Source organism: Oncorhynchus keta, chromosome 32 (genome assembly GCF_023373465.1).
Source record: "Oncorhynchus keta strain PuntledgeMale-10-30-2019 chromosome 32, Oket_V2, whole genome shotgun sequence".
NCBI lineage: Eukaryota > Metazoa > Chordata > Actinopteri > Salmoniformes > Salmonidae > Oncorhynchus > Oncorhynchus keta.
In genome coordinates, this window is record NC_068452.1 from 4813504 (window position 1) to 4836764 (window position 23261).

The 23261-nt window shown below is 41.8% G+C and overlaps 2 protein-coding genes and 1 long non-coding RNA gene across 5 annotated transcripts in view; 1 reads left to right on the forward strand and 2 right to left on the reverse strand.

The window, feature by feature from the left end:
- LOC118364865 (lysozyme G-like) lies at positions 1-15360 on the reverse strand. 2 transcript variants are annotated; one of them, XM_052490435.1, is made up of 4 exons: positions 15263-15360; positions 1487-1677; positions 1215-1353; positions 1-495 (listed from the first exon to the last, which is right to left on the reverse strand). In XM_052490435.1, the coding sequence occupies exons 2-4, from the start codon at positions 1664-1666 to the stop codon at positions 362-364; spliced, it is 453 nt and encodes a 150-aa protein (XP_052346395.1). In that variant the 5' UTR covers positions 1667-1677; positions 15263-15360; the 3' UTR covers positions 1-361. The 2 variants fall into 2 exon arrangements, with proteins under 2 accessions (XP_052346395.1, XP_035602538.1); XM_035746645.2 differs by lacking the exon at positions 15263-15360 and adding an exon at positions 5166-5334.
- LOC118364867 (uncharacterized) lies at positions 14234-19317 on the forward strand. The gene is made up of 3 exons (XR_004821677.2): positions 14234-14599; positions 15955-16106; positions 19187-19317. It is a non-coding gene; the product is annotated as an uncharacterized LOC118364867 (long non-coding RNA).
- LOC118364866 (dual specificity mitogen-activated protein kinase kinase 7-like) overlaps positions 16931-23261 on the reverse strand; it is a 20764-nt gene continuing 14433 nt past the window's right edge. For both annotated transcript variants that reach the window (XM_035746647.2, XM_035746648.2), the window contains one exon: positions 16931-23155. In XM_035746647.2, coding sequence (XP_035602540.1) covers positions 23015-23155 — 141 coding nt within the window. In that variant the 3' untranslated portion in view covers positions 16931-23014. The remainder of the gene's footprint in view (positions 23156-23261) is intronic.

Sequence of the window (23261 nt, forward strand, 5' to 3'; positions counted from 1 at the left end):
ATTATAATCATACATTTTATTTTTAAGATTGTAGCTAGTCATGTTATTTCAATACATAGTGACGGTGCAAGACAATCACAGGGAGCACAAATAGGACAGAAACATTTCTCTCATTACGTTGGATTGGAAAATGATATGAACTAGAATGTTTGATGAGTTGACTCAAGTGTATTACTGCTAGGCCAAAAGAAAAATGTGCACCATAGGACAAGGATCATTAAAACACTGGATTAATGAATCATAATTAATTAACAATTAAACATCAGTCTAAGTTGATGAGATAGTAGAGGATGTCATTTACTTCACAATGGTCTGAATCAAAAACTGAATTGAAAACTGCTAGGCAATCACGGAGTTGACTTTAATAACCATTACGTCTGTAAAATTGAGCTCTGGTAAGAACATCCATGGAGTAGTCCCCCCCAGTGGTCATCTCATCCACTCTACTGTAACCGTGGACATTATTCAGCCCCACATTGTAGGCTGCTAACCCTCCTGAAAAAAAAAAACACAGGCTGTAATGTAGTCATGTAATCTATGTAGTTGTATAATGCATAATAAAGTTTGTATTAAACCTATGACTGATCATCTCTATCAAACTTGGGACAGTTTCAAGAGACAGAATCATTAGATCATTTGTTTTTGGTATTTTTTTTTTATACAGGTTATGTAGCTTGTTTTTGGTCGCTGGTTCAGGAATGTCTGGAGAATTTCAACATTTACCAGGAGCTAACTTGGCAAATAGCACTGCTGGGTGATTTGAAAAGTCATTGTCAATCGATCAATAAAATAATAATACTTTTATCAAAGGTCTTTATCTTTGGTTTGCAATCTGTAGACTATGAGAATAGAAAACTGGATGGTCTTCAGAGATAGATGGGAGGGGTTGACAGTAGCTGAAGGATAGGATTAAAAACAAACAAAAGATAACTATTGTAAAATGCATTGCTAGTAAAATCTATATAGTATGCATAAGCTGGAAGTAGAAGCCTAGGTGTTGTTTCCCATTTGTTTACTCCAACTAGGGGAAGAATGGCAGGGTTAGGAGAAAATAAAGGAAACTATTTACAAAGGATAGTGAGATATAGATATATATATATATTTTTACCCAAAAAATATGGGGGATTGGAAATGATGCAGACAATTACATTGTAGCTTCCATCAATCTAAAAAAAACTATTGGCAAGAAGGGCGGGTCAATTGGTAGGCAATACCTCTCAGCTGCTGCTCTTTGGTCCATGAAGGGAATTTTCTCTGAACCGATCCAATTATACCAACGAGTATCCCAGTTGCTTGACTCAGATGTTCCTCACTGTCCCATCTCCCCAGTGGAACGTGCCAGTTTTTGTCAACCTATAAAAAAAATATATATATATGCAATAGAAATCTATGGACACCACTTCTTATTGTATTGTGAAATAGGAAACAAGCTCTCTTGTCTGCCAACAACAGTATAACAAAGGTACCTGCAAAACTGAGTACCTACCTGCATGAGTCCAAATGCATTTCCATTGTCCCCCCAACCATTGACCAGTCCTGCTCCTGTCCCAGCCCTGGTCTCTCGTGAGATGATCCCAGCTATGATGGATGGCTCCACTCCATGGTTATGCCCCACTCGCTTTATGATGGACTTATAGTTGTTCATGTACGGCAGTTCGCTTGCCATTTCATGAGATCCTGTTGGTAAATGAACTTATTATATTTGAGTATTTGTCAGAACTTGTAAGAGTTGCCAGAGACCACTTACAGCTATAGCTGTATGAGGTACAAGTAGTACCAACCTTCATATCATAGGCTATAATCAAGACAATTCACGTGAGATTAAATTCAAAGTGCACAGACTACACAAGACAAACTGAAGTGTATATTAGTACAAGCCCTTTTGTAAGGTAGCAGTGATATTCCAAAAACACAAGATGTATATAGAGTTCTGGTTGGGGTGAGTGGGGTAAGTTAAGCCATTTTTTTACATTCAGCATCACTCCGTGAAGGAAAATATAGTCATATTTCTATTAAATATATCCACATATATTTCCGGATGTTGTGTATCCCAGGTATGGGGTAAATTGAGCTGAGGGACAGGGTAAAGTGTACCATATAAACATTTCTGTACTGAATGAAATATTACCACTGCCTTTTTAAAACTCTTATTTCCAGAACACAATTCAAAAACAATCACAATAGTTTGTTGTCTTTTAATCATTTTAAGCACCTTTTAACAAAGGACTAACACCTAACAAACACTATGTGCTTTTGTTTTTACACAGGCCAGGCCCAGTTGTTGCCCCATATCCCAGCGATAATGCCTTGCATCACGCCTGGGAAGGAAACATTTAAATTTGTTCAACATACAACATGGCCATTGGTTCAACTTACCCCAAGGCAAACATTTGGACTATATTAGCCCACAAAACTACAAGGATGCACTTTCATGAAAGGTTTAGTTTAGATACAAACATCATGAAACCTCTGACCCAATAAAATAATTTGGGGTGGCACAACTTGCTTACCACTTCTTCCATGTGGTTTCTTCCTTCACAGACTCCATGAACTCATTACCTTTTCCTAAATATTTGGTCAAATGAATAATTGTGTGTGTGGTTTTCTAGAAACAAGAGTGGCTCAAATGACCCCACTCTCCTCTACATATACATTTCAAATCAAATATAACACATATGACAAAGCTAATATAAATATATGACAGGATATTTTAACTGGTGCAGCAGATTTTGTGAAATAGCTTTAACTATTAGTCAGACTTCAGAGTTGTATACTAAAAGGACACCCATGTGCGACAGACATGTCACAAGGAAGTGGATGGCGTACATTCTTTTTTACTTTTAAACTAGGACAAAACAGAGATGTTAGTTCTTGGTGCCAAGAAACAAGAGATCTTCTGTTGGATCTGACAATTAATATTGATAGTTGTACAGTCATTTCAAATAAAACTATGAAGGACCTCGACCTCTCTTTTGACGAACATATTAAGAATATTTCAAGGACAGCTTTTTTCCCCAATCTTCGTAAAATTGCAAAAATCAGGAACCTTTTCTCCAAAAATTATGCAGAAAATTGTATCCATGCTTTTGCCACTTCTAGATTAGACTACTGCAATGCTCTAGAACCCCCAAAATGAATCATATTACTCCAGTTCTAGCCTCTCTACACTGGCTTCTTGTTAAGGCTAGGGCTGATTTCAAGATTTTTACTGCCAACTAACAAGCATTCCATGAGCTTCTGGTCCGTGGGGCGACGCACAATTGGCCTAGCGTCGTCCGGGTTAGGGAGGGTTTGGCCGGTAGGGATATCCTTGTCTCATCGCGCACCAGCGACTTCTGTGGCGGGCCGGGCACAGTGTGTGCTAACCAAGGTTGCCAGGTGCACGGTGTTTCCTCCGACACATGGTGCGGCTGGCTTCCGGGTTGGATGTGCGCTGTGTTAAGAAGCTTGGTTTGGTTGTGTATCGGAGGACGCATGACTTTCAACCTTCGTCTCTCCCGAGCCCATACGGGAGTTGTAGCAATGAGACAAGATAGTAGCTACTAAAACAATTGGATACCACGAAATTGGAGAGAGAAAAAAAAAAAGCTAATTTTTTTAAACACACAAAAAAAAGCATTACATGAGCTTGCTCCTACCCATCTTTCCGATTTGGTCCTGCCGTACATACCTACACGTACGCTACGGTCACAAGACGCAGGCCTCCTTACTGTCCCTAGAATTTCTAAGCAAACAGCTGGAGACAGGGCTTTTTCCTATAGAGCTTCATTTTTATGGAATGGTCTGCCTATCCATGTGAGAGACGCAGACTCGGTCTCGAACTTTAAGTCTTTATTGAAGACTCATCTCTTCAGTTCAGTTCTCTTCAGTTCAGGTCCTACGATTGAGTGTAGTCTGGCCAAGGGGTGTGAAGGTGAACGGAAAGGCACCGTGCTGCTACATCTGCATTGCTTGCTGTTCGGGGTTTTAGGCTGGGTTTCTGTACAGCACTTTTGTGACATTGGCTGATGTAAAAAGGGCTTTATAAATACATTTTATTGACTCTAGCTAGATTTTCATGCAAATATTCTAAAATCTTTTGTGTATCTCCTCCCAAAGGACTTGTTGCTGCAATATATTACTTTTTGAGTGGCCTGACCAAATTCACATAGAAATGTTAGTTATAGATCTGTCATTCTCATTGAAAGCAAGACTAAGAAGCGGTCTGTTCCATGTGCACTATTTCTATGCTTCCCATTTAAACGTTTTGTTTTTGCCTCTTTTACTTTCGGTTTTGTGCACCATCATCAAACAGCTGAAAGTACAATATTTTTGTTTATGGGAAAATATGTCACAGGGTTTAGATGGTACAATGGTTCTCTACACAATGACTGCTTGTTTTGTCACAAACTGAAATTAGGCGAACTATGAGAAGTTCTGCAACCAGGAAATGGCGGTGCAATTTATGTATATTGTGCCTTTAGTTGTCATGTACCTAATAAAAATCAAAACTTCAATGTTTCTATCGCATTTTCAACTCTACTGATAGTTGTCACAACAACTGTTGCGCTAAATAGCAAATGTGCCTGCCTACACTGTTTTTGACTCATGCGCTCTTGCCAACGTCTCACAGATACAATGCGGATAGACTGCAGGTATGCTACATTAGATTATTATGGAGAAGAGCAAGAATGCTTTTATTTGTCAAACGCAGTCAAGCATTGATCATCATGTCACTAGAATAAAACCATTGATATTTATTGTAAAGGAGCATCAAGCTCATCACTGTGCAGTCAGCAGACTCCACAAGCCCAGCTACTGGTTCTTTTCATCATCATTGATTTAATTTGTAGCCAAATACAGTAAACTGCATGGTTTCCTGCGTCGTAGTGACTCCCTATGATGGTTATGATATCAGTATGTGCACATTAAGGCATTTCCGCCGCCAGTTCTTGCGTTATTTATTTCACCAACACAAAACGATCCCACCATGTCGAACAAACAAATTATCTGTCTGCGTTTGTAAACATTTTAATGGAGCTTCCTGTTTCCATCACAGCTGTCGTGATATTCAAAAAATATATACAGTACGACTTTACTCTCATAAAAACTGTGGATGGAAACGTGGTTAGTAGATGGAACCGAATCACACCATTTGCCTCTGTTTTCAAAAGATAAAAGCTTACCCATGTTGATGTTTTGATTCTTGAAACTGGAGATTCCTCAAAATGTATAAACTAAAACTCAAATAGAAGTAGTAGTGCTGCTTTGCTGCGTGCTGCTTCTTGCTGCTGCAAATTTGACAAATATGCCTCTGCCCATGCACAACTGACTTCCTTTAGGCAACACTGTTTTTATAACGGACATGGAAAGATTAGGGGCTGACGTACCAATTACAAGCAAATTGCACTGAATGGCCAAGCTCCTCCCCAGCAGTGGTGGAAAAAGTAGTCTATTGTCATACTTGAGTAAATGTAAAGATACCGAAATAGACAATTACTCAAGTAAAAGTGAAAGTCACCCAGTAAAGTATTACTTGAGTAAAAGTCTAAAAGTATTTGGTTTTAAATACACTTAAGTATCAAAAGTAAATGTAATTGCTAAAATATACACCACTGTTCCCCGGTCACGAGCCGATATGGCAATGTTCATAATTACGGCCATTAACAAAATCAAAAGCTAATTCACATGTTGCATGATTCATTTAGCAGCCTACTTAGACCTGACAATGTGAAAGTTAATCAAAATGAAATATGGTGGCTGTGTATAGCAGCGTTTCCCAAACTTGTGGTCACCGGGGCTATAAAGCTGAAGCATCTGTTTAGAAAGTTCTCTCACCACCAAATATGGTAGTGGCCAAAAAGTCCACTCGCGGGTTAATGGGAGAGGATGGAAATAGGTGAAACTGGGCCGACGTTCTGCTAATTATCTCAGCGTAAACATCTGATCTCAATACATTTTTCTGTTCCCAAAACTCCAATCTCTGATGAACACAGCACACACATTTTTATAGACTTAATGCTTTGCCAAAGTTTTTAAAAATGCCATTGTTCAGAAGGAGTGCAAGGTCGAACGGAGTTTGTGCACACATGCACTTCACAGAGGAGGCGTTCCCTAAAGGAAATATGCAAATGCATGTTACAATGTGCAGGGACTGGGAAACTGGTCAGAATTGAAGGATGGATGGAGCTAAATACAGGGAAATTCTTGATGGAAACATGTTTCAGTCTTCCAGAGACTTGAGACTGGGACGGAGGTTCGCCTTCCAGCAGAACAATAACCCTAAGTATACTGCTAAAGTCACACTTGAGTGGTTTAAAGGGAAACATTTAAATGTATTGAATGGCTGAGTCAAAGCCCAGACCTCAATCCAATTGAGAATTACTTAGTCATTAGTATGACTTAAATATTGCTGTACAAGAACCCAAGGAGCTGAAGGAGCTGGAGCAGTTTTGCTATCCCAGTGGTTAGATGTGCCAAGCATATAGAGACATACCCCAAGAGACTTGCAACTGTAATTTCTGCAAAAGGTGGCTCTACAAAGTATTGACTTTGGGGGGGTGAATAGTTATGCACAATCAAGTTCTGTTTTTTTTGTCTTGTTTTTTCACAATAAAAAAAATATTTAGCATCTTCAAAGTGGTAGGCATGTTGTGTAAATCAAATGATACAACCCCCCCCCCAAAAAAATCAAATTTAATTCCAGGTTGTGAGGCAACAAAATAGGAAAAATGCCAAGGGGGTGAATACTTTCGCAAGCCACTGTAGTATACAATTGGATGACGTAGTACACAAAAAAATCAAATCAAATGTATTTATATAGCCCTTCTTACATCAGCTGATATCTCAAAGTGCTGGACAGAATCCCAGCCTAAAACCCCAAACAGCAAGCAATGCAGGTGTAGAAGCACGGTGGCTAGGGAAAACTCCATAGAAAGGCCAAAACCTAGGAAGAAACCTAGAGAGGAACCAGGCTATGAGGGGTGGCCAGTCCTCTTCTGGCTGTGCCGGGTGGAGATTATAACAGAACATGGCCAAGATGTTCAAATATTCATAAATGACCAGCACGGTCAAATAATAATAATCACAGTAGTTGTTGAGGGTGCAGCAAGTCAGGAGTAAATGTCAGTTGGCTTTTCATAGCCGATCATTAAGAGTATCTCTACCGCTCCTGCTGTCTCTAGAGAGGTGAAAACAGCAGGTCTGGGACAGGTACCACGTCCGGTGAACAGGTCAGGGTTCCATAGCCGCATGCAGAACAGTTGAAACTGGAGCAGCAGCACGGCCAGGGGCCCAACCCAGACAGGAAGATCACTTCAGTGACTCAACCCACTCAAGTGACCCACCCCTCCTAGGGACGGTATGAAAGAGCACCAGTAAGCCAGTGACTCAGCCCCTGTAATAGGGTTAGAGGCAGAGAATCCCAGTGGAGAGAGTGGAACCGGCCAGGCAGAGACAGCAAGGGCGGTTTGTTGCTCCAAAGCCTTTCCGTTCACCTTCACACTCCTGGGCCAGACTACACTCAACCAAATGACCCACTGAAGAGATTAGTCTTCAGTAAAGACTTAAAGGTTGAGACCGATTCTGCGTCTCTCACATGGGTAGGCAGACCATTCCATAAAAATGGAGCTCTATAGTAGAAAGCCCTGCCTCCAGTTGTTTGCTTAGAAATTCTAGGGACAATTAGGAGGCCTGCGTGACCGTAGCGTACATGTAGGGATGTACTGCAGGACCAAATCAGAAAGATAGGTATGAGCAAGCCCATGTAATGCTTTGTAGGTTAGCAGTAAAACCTTGAAATCAGCCCTTGCCTTAACAGGAAGCCAGTGTAGGGAGGCTAGCACTGGAGTAATATGATTTTAAAAAATTGGTTCTAGTCAGGATTCTAGCAGCCGTATTTAGCACTAACTGAAGTTTATTTAGTGCTTTATCCAGGTAGCCGGAAAGTAAAAGCATTGCAGTAGTCTAACCTAGAAGTAACAAAAGCATGGATACATTTTTCTGCATCATTTTTGGACAGAAAGTTTCAGATTTTTGCAATGTTACATAGATGGAAAAATATGTCCTTGAAACAGTCTTGATATGTTCGTCAAAAGAGAGATTAGGGTCCAGAGTAACGCCGAGGTCCTTCACAGTTTTATTTGAGACGACTGTACAACCATCAAGATTAATTGTCAGATTCAACAGAAGATCTCTTTGTTTCTTGGGACCTAGAACAAGCATCTCTGTTTTGTCCGTGTTTGAAAGTAGAAAGTTTGCAGCCATCCACTTCCTTATGTCTGAAACACAGGCTTCTAGCGAGGGCAATTTTGGGGCTTCATCATGTTTCATTGAAATGTACAACTGTGTGTCATCCGCACAGCAGTGAAAGTTAACATTATGTTTTCGAATGATATTCCCAAGAGGTAAAATATATAGCGAAAACAATAGTGGTCCTAAAACAGAACCTTGAGGAACACAGAAATTTACAGTTGATTTGTCAGAGGACAAACCATTCGCAGAGACAAACTGATATCTTTCCGACAGATAAGATCTAAACCAGGCCAGAACTTGTCTGTGTAGACCAATTTGGGTTTCCAATCTCTCCAAAAGAATGTGGTGATCGATGGTATCAAAAGCAGCACTAAGGTCTAGGAGCACGAGGACAGATGCAGAGCCTCGGTCTGACGCCATTAAAAGGTCATTTACCACCTTCACAAGTGCAGTCTCAGTGCTATGATGGGGTCTAAAACCAGACTGAAGCATTTCGTATACATTGTTTGTCTTCAGGAAGGCAGTGAGTTACAACTTCCGGCGCCGACAGAGATGGCCGCCTCACTTCGCGTTCCTAGGAAACTATGCAGTTTTTAGTTTTTTTTTACGTGTTATTTCTTACATTAGTACCCCAGGTCATCTTAGGTTTCATTACATACAGTCGAGAAGAACTACTGAATATAAGATCAGCGTCAACTCACCATCAGTACGACCAAGAATATGTTTTTCGCGACGCGGATCCTGTGTTCTGCCTTACAAACAGGACAACGGAATGGATCGCATACAGCGACCCAAAAAAACGAAAAAGAGGGAAACGAGGCGGTCTTCTGGTCAGACTCCGGAGACGGGCACACCGTGAACCACTCCCTAGCATTCTTCGTGCCAATGTCCAGTCTCTTGACAACAAGGTTGATGAAATCCGAGCAAGGGTAGCATTCCAGAGGGACATCAGAGACTGTAACGTTCTGTGCTTCACGGAAACATGGCTCACTGGAGATACGCTATCCGAGGCGGTGCAGCCAACGGGTTTCTCCACGCATCACGCAGACAGAAACAAACACCTTTCTGGTAAGAAGAGGGGCGGGGGCGTATGCCTTATGGCTAACGAGACATGGTGTGATGAAAGAAACATACAGGAACTCAAATCCTTCTGTTCACCTGATTTATAATTCCTCACAATCAAATGTAGACCGCATTATCTACCAAGAGAATTCTCTTCTATTATAATCACAGCCGTATATATCCCCCCCCCCCCAAGCAGACACATCGATGGCTCTGGGGGAACTTTATTTAACTCTTTGCAAACTGGAAACCATTTATCCGGAGGCTGCATTCATTGTAGCTGGGGATTTTAACAAGGCTAATCTGAAAACAAGACTCCCTAAATTTGATCAGCATATTGATTGCGCAACCAGGGGTGGAAAAACCTTGGATCATTGTTACTCTAACTTCGCATATAAGGCCCTGCCCCGCCCCCCTTTCGGAAAAGCTGACCACGACTCCATTTTGTTGATCCCTGCCTACAGACAGAAACTAAAACAAGAGGCTCCCACGCTGAGGTCTGTCCAACGCTGGTCCGACCAAGCTGACTCCACACTCCAAGACTGCTTCCATCACGTGGACTGGGATATGTTTCGTATTGTGTCAGATAACAACATTGACGAATACGCTGATTCGGTGTGCGAGTTCATTAGAACGTGCGTTGAAGATGTCGTTCCCATAGCAACGATTAAAACATTCCCTAACCAGAAACCGTGGATTGATGGCAGCATTCGCGTGAAACTGAAAGCACAAACCACTGCTTTTAATCAGGGCAAGGTGTCTGGTAACATGACCGAATACAAACAGCGCAGCTATTCCCTCCACAAGGCTATCAAACAAGCTAAGCATCAGTACAGAGACAAAGTAGAATCTCAATTCAACGGCTCAGACACAAGAGGCATGTGGCAGGGTCTACAGTCAATCACGGACTACAGGAAGAAATCCAGCCCAGTCACGGACCAGGATGTCTTGCTCCCAGGCAGACTAAATAACTTTTTTGCCCGCTTTGAGGACAATACAGTGCCACTGACACGGCCTGCAACGAAAACATGCGGTCTCTCCTTCACTGCAGCCGAGGTGAGTAAGACATTTAAACGTGTTAACCCTCGCAAGGCTGCAGGCCCAGGCGGCATCCCCAGCCGCGCCCTCAGAGCATGTGCAGACCAGCTGGCCGGTGTGTTTACGGACATATTCAATCAATCCCTATACCAGTCTGCTGTTCCCACATGCTTCAAGAGGGCCACCATTGTTCCTGTTCCCAAGAAAGCTAAGGTAACTGAGCTAAACGACTACCGCCCCGTAGCACTCACTACAGGCCCAGGAGGCCTGTAAACAGTAGCTATAAAAAGTGATCGAGTAGGCTGCATAGATTTCATGACTAGAAGCTCAAAAGACGACAACGTCATTTTTTTCTTGTAAATTGAAATTCGCTATTGTAAATGTTAGCAACACCTCCGCCTTTGCGGGGTGCACGGGGGATATGGTCACTAGTGTAACCAGGAGGCGAGGCCTCATTTAACACAGTAAATTCATCAGGCTTAAGCCATGTTTCAGTCAGGCCAATCACATCAAGATTATGATCAGTGATTAGTTAATTGACTATAACTGCCGTTGAAGTGAGAGATCTAACATTCAGTAGCCCTATTTTGAGATGTGAGCTATCACGATCTCTTTCAATAATGGCAGGAATGGAGGTCTTTATCCTAGTGAGATTGCTAAGGCGAACACCGCTATGTTTAATTTTGCCCAACCTAGGTCGAGGCACAGACAAGGTCTCAATGGGGATAGCTGAGCTGACTACACTGACTGTGCTAGTGGCAGACTCCACTAAGCTGGCAGGCTGGCTAACAGCCTGATGGCCTGGCCTGGACTCTATTTCATTGTGGAGCTAGAAGAGTTAGAGCCCTGTCTATGTTGGTAGATAAGGTGAGAGCACCCCTCCAGCTAGGATGGAGTCCGTCACTCCTCAACAGGCCAGGCTTGGTCCTGTTTGTGGGTTAGGGTTAGGGAGAGTCCCAGAAAGAGGGCCAATTATCTACAAATTCTATCTTTTGGGAGGGGCAGAAAACAGTTTCAACCAGCGATTGAGTTGTGAGACTGCTGTAGAGCTCATCACTCCCTCTAACCAGAGACAATTACTCGATGCCGACACATCTTTCTAGCTGATTTACACGCTGAAGCTATGTGACCTCTGGTGACCTCTGACTGTTTCATCCTAACATCGTTGGTGCCGACGTGGATAACAATATCTCTATACTCTCTACACTCGCCGGTTATAGCTTTAGCCAGCACCATCTTCAGATTAGCCTTGACGTCGGTAGCCCTGCCCCCTACAGCACTTCCCTCCAGAAGCCATGAGAAAGATGTCCGGCTGCGGGGACCGTGCGAGGGGATTTATACTAACGTTGCTGTCTGTACTTACTGGTGGCACAGGCGCTGTTTCATCCTTTCCTGCACTGAAATTACCCTTGCCTAACGATTGATCTGAAGCTGGGCTTGCAGCACAGCTATCCTCGCCGTAAAGCGATCGTTATCCTGTATATTATGAGTACAGCGACTGCAATTAGAAGGCATCATGTTAATGTTACTACTTAGCTTCGGCTGTTGGAGGTCCTGACGAACCATGTCCAGATAAAGCGTCCGGAGTGAAAAAGTTTAATTAAAAAAAGTTGAGTGAGGGGAAAAACTAAAAATATAAAAAAGAAAAAACGTAAAGTTGTCAGGTAGCAAAGTAAGGTTGGCAACAAAACACACAGCAACACGTAAACAAGTCTGCAAGTTGTGACAGGGGGGGACACTTTTGGCTCGTGAGAGAGCACTACTTTCAAAACTACTGGTGGAAATCATCCAAAAGTTAGACAGTCCGTCATTGCATAGGCTAAACACATTCTTATTTAACTGCTGCCTCATTTTAAAGGAACAATATAGGCTAGTCCACGGCAAGAATAAACTAGTTGTCATTGTTTTATATAGCTCTTTATATACCTGGCACTAACATTCGTCCTGATCTTGTCCACATTCACATTGTGCCCACATTTAGACAGGTGTGAACGATTAAAAGACCCATTGTGAACTGATTGTGATCAGATCTAACTGACCAGCTCCAGAGGTGGTCCGCGACACATTGTTTCTGGATATCTTACAATTTAAAATAGATCTGGACGGTCAAACTATTTAAATCATAACTATACCGCCTTCTAAAATCATTGACTCAAGGCATCAATTATTGAGAGAAAAAGGTCATTATTTTGAAACAATATCTTTCAAATAATTGGAATGCTTGAAGGGACCAGGAAAATGATCACAATGTGGACACATTTTTAAACAATGGGTAGATGTGACCAACCTGTGATTGGATAATCTTGATCGGATCATAAAACCATGGCTAATGAGACAATGGCAAATTAAGCCAGAGCCAATGCTGAAAGTTTAAATATTTCTATATCTGACATAATATAGGATAAAATAACTCTTCTACCCCAGGTGCAGAGCCCAACCTCAGTTTTCGCAAGCAGGAGAGTCACAGCACCGACCTTCAAGCTAAGACCCTGGCTAAGCTGGCGAGTCAACATTGGAGTCAACATGGGACAGCCTCCCCGTGGAATGCTTTCGACACCTTGTAGTCCATGCCCGGATGAATTCAGGCTGCTCTGAAGACAAAAAGGGGTGCAACTCAATATTAGGAAAGAGTTTTGTACACTCAAGAGTATCTTTTAGTGTAATAATGTTATTGCCGATGTAAGGTTGTTTTTCTTCACTGAGTGGAAGACCAGTGTATGTGTGTAAGTGATATTCTTCAAGAATCAATGGGTAGCCTATATTTCATTCATTTGAACTATTTAAAAAATAGCTGTAAATATCAGAGTGGGACTTTAAATTATGGGCAACGTGGTTTTTATCATCCTTTGTTCCATGCACAGCTCAGATATATTTCAATTAACAGGATGGGATGGGCGTACTTCATGGGGGATTGTTTCTGGACAGAGCTGTGATTTCCTGGAAATCAGGCTCACTAGTGCCTGTCAGAAGGATTGTTTCTGGACAGAGCTGTGATTTCCTGGAAATCAGGCTCACTAGTGCCTGTCAGAAGGATTGTTTCTGGACAGAGCTGTGATTTCCTGGAAATCAGGCTCACTAGTGCCTGTCAGAAGGATTGTTTCTGGACAGAGCTGTGATTTCCTGGAAATCAGGCTCACTAGTGCCTGTCAGAAGGATTGTTTCTGCCTGGATTTCTGACGTAAATACACAACATTTTACTGTGTTGCTGGTTTCAGAAAGTGTCCCACTTTGCCAATACTCACCAAAAATATCCTTCACATATTCAGTCAGTTTATCTACTGTCTACTCTGTCATCTTGTGGATGTAGATTCTCGCATTATACGTAGAGTAAATAGGTGATCATTTGAAAAGGTGGAATTATACTGAACAAAAATGTACTATGCAACATGTAACAATTTCAAAGACTTTACTGAGTTACAGTTCATATAAGGAAATCAGTCAATTGAAATAAATTCTTTAGGCCCTAATCTATTGATTTCATATGACTGGGAATATAGATATGCATATGTTGGTCACAGAAACCTAAATAAAAAGGAGGAATGTGGATCAGAAAACCAGTCAGTATCTGGTGTGACCCCCATTTTCCTCATTCAGGGCAACATATATCCTTCGCATAGAGTTGATCAGGCTGTTGATGGTGGCCTGTGGAATGTTGTCCCACTCCTCTTCAATGGCAATGAAATCACCTATACTAATGTCTGGTGGAAAAACAGACATTTCATGGATAGTAAGCAAGCATAAAACATCACAGGAAGGGTATAGATGGCTCTAACACATGTGTGTCCTCATGAGTGCAGGGGTCTGGTCTGGTACCGTGTCTTGAACCCCTGGGCAACACCCCTTCTCTGTTTGTCCTCCCCTCCTTCCCCGCCCTTTTTTTTTGATAAGGCACGAAAATGAAATGAACAATATTGTATAATTGGATATTGTATAAAAGTGTGCTTCAAATTGTTTACTTTAAATTATTTGTAGCTATCGTCTCTATCTGTGCGTGAGAGTGCAGTCGACTCAAGTTGCCCTACCAAGAAACACGTAATACCGTAAAGTGTTGTGTATTCGTGCATAACAATTCAGGCGGATACTGGCTTGACCATTTTGCGAGTGTCAGTTCAGTTATCAAATGGTCACATTTGTGCAGATTTTTTTTATTTTTAAACCCGGCTCGGCTCGGGTTTAACATTTTGAGGATCCTTCAATTTCAAGAATTTCACCAATCGTCCCAAAACAAGGCTGGGGGGACTATGGAAGAGGCTTTGGTCTAATGCAGGTAGGCACTCAGATTATGTGTAACTATTCATCGGTTGTGGAGTGATCATGCATCTAATTTCTTTCAGGGACACTGATGGAAAAAATAACACGAGCGAGCCAGCCAGCATATTTCCTGTGTCTGTAGCATGAGAGAGGTTGATGTAAAAGTACAACATTTGAACAGGATGCTAGTTTATCACGTGGTCTTTTCCCCTAATCTATCTCCTTAATGTTAAATGCGAAGCAGAGAGGAATTTTTACAATCTTTAGTATGACTCAACCCGGGACCTTCCGATCTCAGGGTAGAAACTCTAACCACAAGGCGACTGAGTTGGTATCTGGATTTGTGAAGGAGGCTATAAATGGAGTTTATACAGATTCATTTTAAAAAGCCATTGAACCTATTTCTGTTTCCATTACCTTTTATTGTTTGATGCTGACATGTTTGAAAGGCATTTGTAATGAAGTGCTATTCCCTATGCAAATGACCAGTTTACTGCTATTATATTGCTATAACTGAGACAACACATAACAACGTATTTTCACAGTAAAACATGTTAGGCATCATACAGGATATCTCACATACACCCACTCACTGCGAGGACACCCAGACAAGAGCGCACACACATACACACACTCCTCGCGAGGACACACAGATAAGAGCGCACACTTGCTCTGAGACCTTGAAGTAGTAGTTCCGGCTTTTGTGGAGCGATTGGTAACGATGCTTCGAGGGTGACTGTTGTCGTTGTGTGCAGAAGGTCCCTGGTTCGCGCCCGGGTATGGGCGAGGGGACGGTTTAAAATTATACTGTTACACTTATGCAGATAGGCACTCAGATTATAATTAATTGAAGTCACTGATTGGCCAGAGAATTCCAGTCACTTGGGTGGTATTCATAAGGGCAGGTAACACAAAGCATTTCAGAAAAAAAAGGCAGCTTTCTTATTGGACAAATCCAGGTAGTCCCTCTGTTTTCTTCCTCTTGGTACCTAATGAATACATCCCTGGTGTCCAAGGTATGAATCAGGTCCTCAAAGCCCAGATTTGAGAGCTTCGAATGGAATTTCTAGGTTAATAAAGTTGTTCATCCTATTTCTGTTTCCGTTAGCATTTTTTGATGCTGAGTGCCATGTTTGAATGAGATTACAGTGGGGGCTGGTTGTAGGACCTATAGGAGGACGGGTTGATTGTAATGGCTAGAATGGAGTTAATGGAACAGAGTCAAACGTGGTTTCCATACATTTGACACCGTTCCAAAAATTCCATTCCAGCCATTACAATGAGCCCGTCCTCCTATAGGTCCTCCCACCATCCTCTTCTGATTACAATGTAAGTGAAGTGTTGTCCATTGATTTCCATCATATTTCCTAGGTTGATGTTACTCCACATAGTGGCAACCACACTCAAAAGGGAGAATAGGACAGCCAGGACCATCTTAAACAAGGCACTTGAGATTCTCAGAAATTTCATCAAAAAGATCCAGAGAAAGTTTCCTGACTGGACCAGGGAGCAGCTGCTGAAAGGTACGATGTTTGATACGTCCTGGACTAACCAAATGTGTGGCCCTTGTCAAGAACATTTTAGCCTCTTATGGAAAGCATTGCTAAAACCTACCTTGTTTTTACCCTCAGATGACGTGTTATTTTGACTATTATTATTGTACTGCCAAATCTCATGACAAAATGGACACCTACACTATAAGAAAGGAATTCCATGATGTTGCCTTAATATATCATTCAAAGTAAACTGTGGGACCTACCATCCTTTTCAGCCAGACCATTCTAACGACATGTCCTCTGCTGTCTGTGTAGCCTAAATGTATCTGGAAGTAAGGCCATACAGACTTCATTAACAAACAGTTAATATCTATTTTTTTTTGAGACCAGGCAAGCAAATCAAAAAGTTAACTTTGTAAAAATACTATAGCAACCTTAGTTCAACCTCATTACCATATAACGACAGACATTTTATAGGATCTCTGTTGTCAAGACCCCATGTGTCAAAAGTGGAATAGCATTAACAGGGGCATCCGTTAAACAGTAAATCAACATTGTGGTTCTTAGTAGCCCGACCTCATGATCAATGTTAAATTCACAAAATGGTATACACAATGTAATAGGAAAGTTTAATTTAATGCATTTGTCTAACATTCTAGTTGCTTTCAATTGCATTGCAACAAGGAATGTTTTCTGTTTTACAAAAAGTGCAGCTTTTTCAAATCTATTGGTATTTTCGGTAGGAGTCCTACAACATCAATATGCTTAAATACATTTTTTTATTTTTTATTTTTTTAAACATTGTTTGAGTCATAAGAGGCATGTAGACTTCAGGCAATAAAAGACTCATGTAACATGTCTCCACAACATTTTGGAAGTTTTCTTTATTTGATTTGTCTCCAAAAAAATCCTGAGGTATTCACAATATAATGGCATTTATTCTGTTTGAAATAGAGGAAATTTAACGGAAAATGAGAGACAGCGAAAAGCAGAGGGAGACAGTAGCTGTGTAGATTGATACAACTGTCAGAACAAACTCTGAGTCATACATACAAACAGCCATGGAATTGCAATGGCGATGGAAAAAGTATATACAATTTCCCCCCTTTCAAATCGAGCAAGTCATGCAATACTGCATTTAGAAACCCTAGGGAACAAGCAAATTATTCTTTTATCAACATTTTAAAAACAGCGATTCCACCTCGCTAAGAGTACAGATTAAATACGCGCCAATCAGTCCACTTCGGAATAGAAAACTATTATTTCAGTCAGAGTATGCGTAAAAAGTTGACTGCTAGTCTCTTTCAGGAGGATAATTCATTACTTGTGTAAAACCAATCCAAGTTTCAAACAATAGGAGCCAACTTAAAATGGGTATTAGCTTAGCACTCTCTCTAATACCACCCATGCTGTAAATGTTAAGGTTTAGACCATAACCTATTTGGCTTGACTGAGCAGGATTTCAATTAAATGAGTGCACACACTAAAGTATACAAACATGACAGACATCCTACAGCTCAGCCAAGCCAGTACTAAAAGCACATACACCATCTAGAGTTTAAACCACTCCACTACAATAGCAATGTTTCCTGTGGGTTAGTGTGGTTTGATATTTGGCTTTTGTATCAACGGCAACGCCAATGACAGACAATTCTCTTTACCATGTGTGTCTTGTTTGGCTTAAAAAAAAACCCACAAAAAAACACAACCAATAAATAAATAGTGATAATACATATACATTGTTGAAATCAGTTGTTTTTTCTTCTGCCAGTCTCAGGTCTGTGATTGGTCAAACGGTACGTCTGCAACCCAAAAGAGCTCCCAAAGACCCCTTCCCACCCGACTCAAAAAGCTGCCCAAGTGCAAACGCCACTCATGACAATTTCAGCATTAATAAGACGCTCTCTCATTGGCGCCGTCTCAAATGGCACCCCACTCCTGTTGTAGTGCACTACTTTTGGTGCACCATTTAGGGAATAGGGTGCCATTTCAGATGCAGTCAAATTAGTTTGACCATACAGTATCAGAGAACCACAAAAACAAAGTGGGGCTTCTGGGCAGAGATAAAATACAATGGCACACAAAAGATTTAAACTGAGAAACAATGATATTTTGCCCATGGGGGAAAAAAAAAAAAAATTAAGTTAAGAGGATATCGGAGGACCAAAGTTTTACAGCGACACAGGGTGAAGAAGAAGCGGCTAAACGGAGCAGTGAAAGTGATCGCTCCGCTTTGAGAGAAAAAGACACCTTTGACCCAGGCGTTCCGGAAGGACAGAAAGAAGACTTCTTCTCTAACTACACTGTCACACACTCTCCATCTCAACCGCTCTCTAGGATCATCCGGAAATATCTTTATTCAATTTGGTGTCATCTTTTCCCTGAATATAATACAAATAAAAAACTTTTTTTTTTTAAAGACAAAAAAAGGTAAATAATAATCATAGACAAAACCCTTCCAAGACACAGACCTTTGCCCTCCATCCTCACTCACACAGCTAATTGAACAAAAGACACACAGCACATTCAGGAAAAGACAAAAAAAGAACTCATTCTCACCATGAAACCAACTAAAAAAACAATAAAAGTAAAAATGTATATTGCAAATAGCAGATTGAAAACAAGTCAAGAGAACATAAAGGCAAGTGTGTATTTTCCTAAGTATACAATTACATTTTTTGCAAAAGAATATATAATATGTAAAAATTATAAATAGAGTTGTGCCCCCCCCCCCAAACATAATCTAAAATCAATAGCAGTTACATCAGTGACAATAACATGCAATTGATATACTTACAGCATTGGACTAGCAACCCCCAAACTACAAACCCCATTTAACCCACCCCAAAAACTACAACCCAACGGCCCCACCCCAACACAATCCTTAAATAGTCAGCTCATTCAAAAACACGTCTCTCGCTTAACTCAATTTCCCTCTGGACTAGCTGAAGACATGAATTCAACCCGTACTAGGGAGAAGATCTCATTCAGTCACCAACTCCAGTTTCATCACCATATGTTTATATACAGGAGGACTTCCTAATGTACAGCAAGCTGACTGATTTGAATGACTGCATAGTGAAAATGATATTTGGTTTTACTTACAGATGGGGCGATGACACACCCTCCCACCGCACCCCCAAGGTACAGCGCAGCAGCAGACTATGTGCATCCAAAATGGCACCCTATTCACTACATTGTGCACTACTCTCAACCGGGGTCTTATGAGCCCTGGTGATAAAGCAGTGCACTACATAGGGTGTGACTTCAGAGGCACCCTACCAGAGTACATCTTTAACAGCGCTGGCTTTGCCACTGTCTGCTAAGAACACACAAAGCCACTAAACAGTAGCCAACCAGCACCACTGTAGACATATTGTTTATAGCCTACATTTGGAGTGTGTGTGGCGCGACACCGCTGTCCTTGGCAATGGGTTAGGATTAGTATTCAAACTTTAAAAAAATAAATTACTATACATTTTACGAACACACACCAAAACACCCAAGTCACTCAGGTTTTGCACCAGGGGCCTAAAAAAGTTCTTCCCGTTTTTAGAAAGGTGAAGTGGCACAGTCACCTGTCAGGTGTTTTCCAACCACGTGTGTATGTGTGTGTGCTTGTAAAAAGACGTCAGCAAAACAAAAGAGAAAGTTGACAGTGGGAGACTGGGTCTGACACAGCACTGGACAGCCAAGACTGGGGGAATAGGGTGCACTTTGAGTAGAGTGCACTTTGTAGTGATTTTGGACAACCCAAGGGGTAGAGAACATGTAAATTACAAGGGATAGTACTAATAAAGTACATATAAAGTCAGTATTTTAAAACTTTGTTTTAGCAAGTGGGCCAGGCAGCCTAGATTGTATAATAACGTGTGTGTCATTACTACCTGATTGCCTATAGTAGAACCAAAACCAAAGAGTCATGGTTCAATGTTGGTACATGATGATTTGCGGAGGGGCAACAACAAACAGAACGTTGCAGACTGAAACATAACACAAAGAACCAACACGGTTCTCTATTCCACAACAATAAGAGAACCATGTAAATTCTACCTGCAACACAGCCAATCTCCTGAACTCTCCAAAGACTTGGTGATGGTGAGCAGTGGCTTATTACAGTACCAGTTTACACAGTAAAAAGGTCTGTCTGGCTGAGTGGGTGTGATTGCTGTGCCCAGGCTTTGTCAGAGTACAAGTCTCTCCCTGTATTCTACACACACGGGCATTGCAACCCCTAAAGCACCCCCTCCCCCTATCCCACACTAGCTACAGAGAAACTCTGAATATATCGTAGTCATAGTAATCAATTAGAATATCAATAATAACTTGTTTTCGTTGATGACACCTTTGGTGTGTAATGTCAAGGTCGAGCTTGCAGGAGGCCCACGGACAGACAGACGGACAGGTAGACAGACCATTCTCAAATCAGGGTGACCCTGGACTACAATGTCCAAGGTCAGGGAGCAAAAGGTCAAGGTTCACAGGTCAGGACGGACAGACGGACACTCCTTCACTAATAACAACTAGACTTTGCGGTGCTGTAGTGCGATATGTGACTACAACATGCTATTACACCGTTAGATACACGTGAGGTGTACATCGTTTGCGTGGATTAGTTTAGTGACGTTAACCTATGCTACTCATCTATGGGTTTAGCTTTCGGTCACTGTTCTCTCACCCCTTCACCATCAGACTTGCTCTTCTGTATTTGGTAACTGTAAAGACATTGCATTACTTCACTTATTTGGTTTAAAAATGATCTAAAGTATTTGTCCTTTGGGGGACAATTATCGACAGCAATTTAGCAGCAGTAGTAGCAACGTAATAAATAATTAAATATTTTTTGAAAAGATACAATAATGAATATAACAGCAAACAATCAAAACACAAATCCTAATTCACCCTAAAAAATAAAAGCATAATTGGTATATTGGTGCAACACCATTGAAAGCTTTTACAATGTCCAGATAGCTTTACAATGGCCAACATCTGATCCATAGCCTGGCTGCCTATGGCTGAATTCAGGGCCTCAAACTCTCGCTTCCTCCTCACATCTCTCCTTTATCAAAACACTCACCGCTCTGCTGTCACTCACTCCTCCCTCACTAGCTCTAGATAACCCTTACCTTTCTGTCACGTACCTCTCTTTACCTTCTTTCTCACTTTCTTATCCTTCTCTTCCTCCGCTCCTTTTCACCTCATCCTGTCATCACTAATTTTTCAATTTTTTTTTTTATCCAACTCTTTCCTCATCTTGCTTCTCCCTAGCTCTTCTTCTGCACATATTCAGTCAACATTTCCGGTTCCCTCGCTCCATTCCTCTGACATACCGTTTATCTCCCTCTCCTATCGTGTCTGTTTCTAGCAGTGATTTGGCTTGGTTGTGTGTTGGGGAAGTCTAGCCTGATCCCAGATCTCTCAGTGCCGTCTTGCAAACTCCTAATGCTCAGGCTAGGAAAGGGGGGGGGTAGTCTTCTCTACCTGGCTTTGACTCTGCAGGAGGGGAGGCAGCAGTCAGGAGCAACGAGAGGGCCTTGTGTGACACCCTCCACCAACACCTACCACCTTTGGTTTGCCAAAACTGTGGAGCCGCTAGAAGATGGAACAGCAGAAAGAATGAAATAAAGCAGAGGGTGAGTGGCTTGGTGCCATTTAGAAAGAGCGGAAAGAGGGAGGGTTGAAATGCTCCACAGCCAAACATATCTAATTGTATTATTTGTAAAGGGCAAGCTGCTGTCCCTTGCCTGTTTGACACAAACAACTCACGCCTCCCCTCCAAACGGTTTTTCTTTTCTAACGCTCCTCTTCAACAACAAGCAACACTGCTTTAAACCTCATCTACCTGGCAGTACAGTTTCCCTGACTGAGTTTAAACACAGCAGCTGGGGGTAAATGCAGTAAACCAAGTCCGATAATAGGCAGACTTCTGTCCTCCTCTGTATCCCTCCATCTCATCCACTGGTTATCCAGTCCCACTCAAAACCATCCTGAACTCAACATGAATAAATACATACAAAACACCCTTTCTACAGAGCTACGCATAACCCTACTTTTTTTTTGTATTTTGCACCGTTTTTCCAATTCAAAGCTGCTAGAACATGTACTTGTTGATATTCCTCGCTAAGCATTTGAATCAAAGTTAATGTTTCTGTCATCTATTGTATTTTCAAAACGATGGTTAAAAACCAGACTGAAACAAATACAGCGAGTCTAGTTGGTCTGTTAGAGCTACAGTGGGACAGCTATTTGCCATCCATAATAGCGAGCGTACACTTGCGTCTTAGTACACACACTCATACACAACCTGTTGAAGAGTAAGTATAGAAACAATAACACCCGGCTGAATATTGCACTGAACCTTCCACTTCTGAGCCGAGCCATCACTGCGGATGACACTGGGCCTCTGGGCTTGCCGTAGGGACTCTTACATTGTCTTAACACTACATGATGTAGCAGAAATTAGCTCCAGTGTGTATCGACTACTCTGTCGTCAGACCCCATAGCTATGACTAGGGCTGGAGCTGAACAAGATTATACAGGCGCGTGAGATATGACTAGTGAGTGAGTAGTATCTATGTATGTGTTTAACCACGTAAATGCTTTTACAGTATCGCTACTGTACGTCAGTATCGAACAGATGGAAAAGTGTGCATGCATCGTGGATACAGAGCAACCTACAGTATGTGCTGAAGTGTTCACGATGATAATGTACATGTGCTGATATGACTTCTGATGACGCCTAACTACAGGGTGAAGCTCTACTCTCCCTCGTGTCTGTCTGTCCTGATCCAGACTCAATCAAAATTAATCAACCAGACTCAATCAATCAATCCACCGAGCCAGTCTGTCTGTCTAGGGATAAAGGCCTACTCCGTGTCTCCGTCCCTCTCTGGGGTCTCCCGGCTGCAGGCTGGGGCGGGGCCAGTGGCCGGGGGCTACCTGCTGAAGAGCGAGTGGAGCTGGTGCTGGCTGTAACATTGGCTGCTGCGCGGCGACTCAGTGCGCTCCATCACCGCCTGGAACCAGCCTGCCACGTCCACCACCAGCACCTCATAGCGCCGAATGAAACTGTGCTCCTGGTGGGGTATCAGAGAGGAAGGGCAGAAGAGAGGAGTTAGAACACTGCATCCATTCCCTTTCTAATGTACAGATTGTGTCTTTAAATAAACATTTAATTCAGAC

Coding starts and splice junctions, on each gene's coding strand:
- LOC118364865 (XM_035746645.2), bottom strand. Junction 1,354..1,486: donor ATGCATTTGGACTCATGCAG/GTAGGTACTCAG, acceptor TTTTTTTTATAG/GTTGACAAAAACTGGCACGT. Junction 496..1,214: donor CAAAGAGCAGCAGCTGAGAG/GTATTGCCTACC, acceptor TTTTTTTTTCAG/GAGGGTTAGCAGCCTACAAT.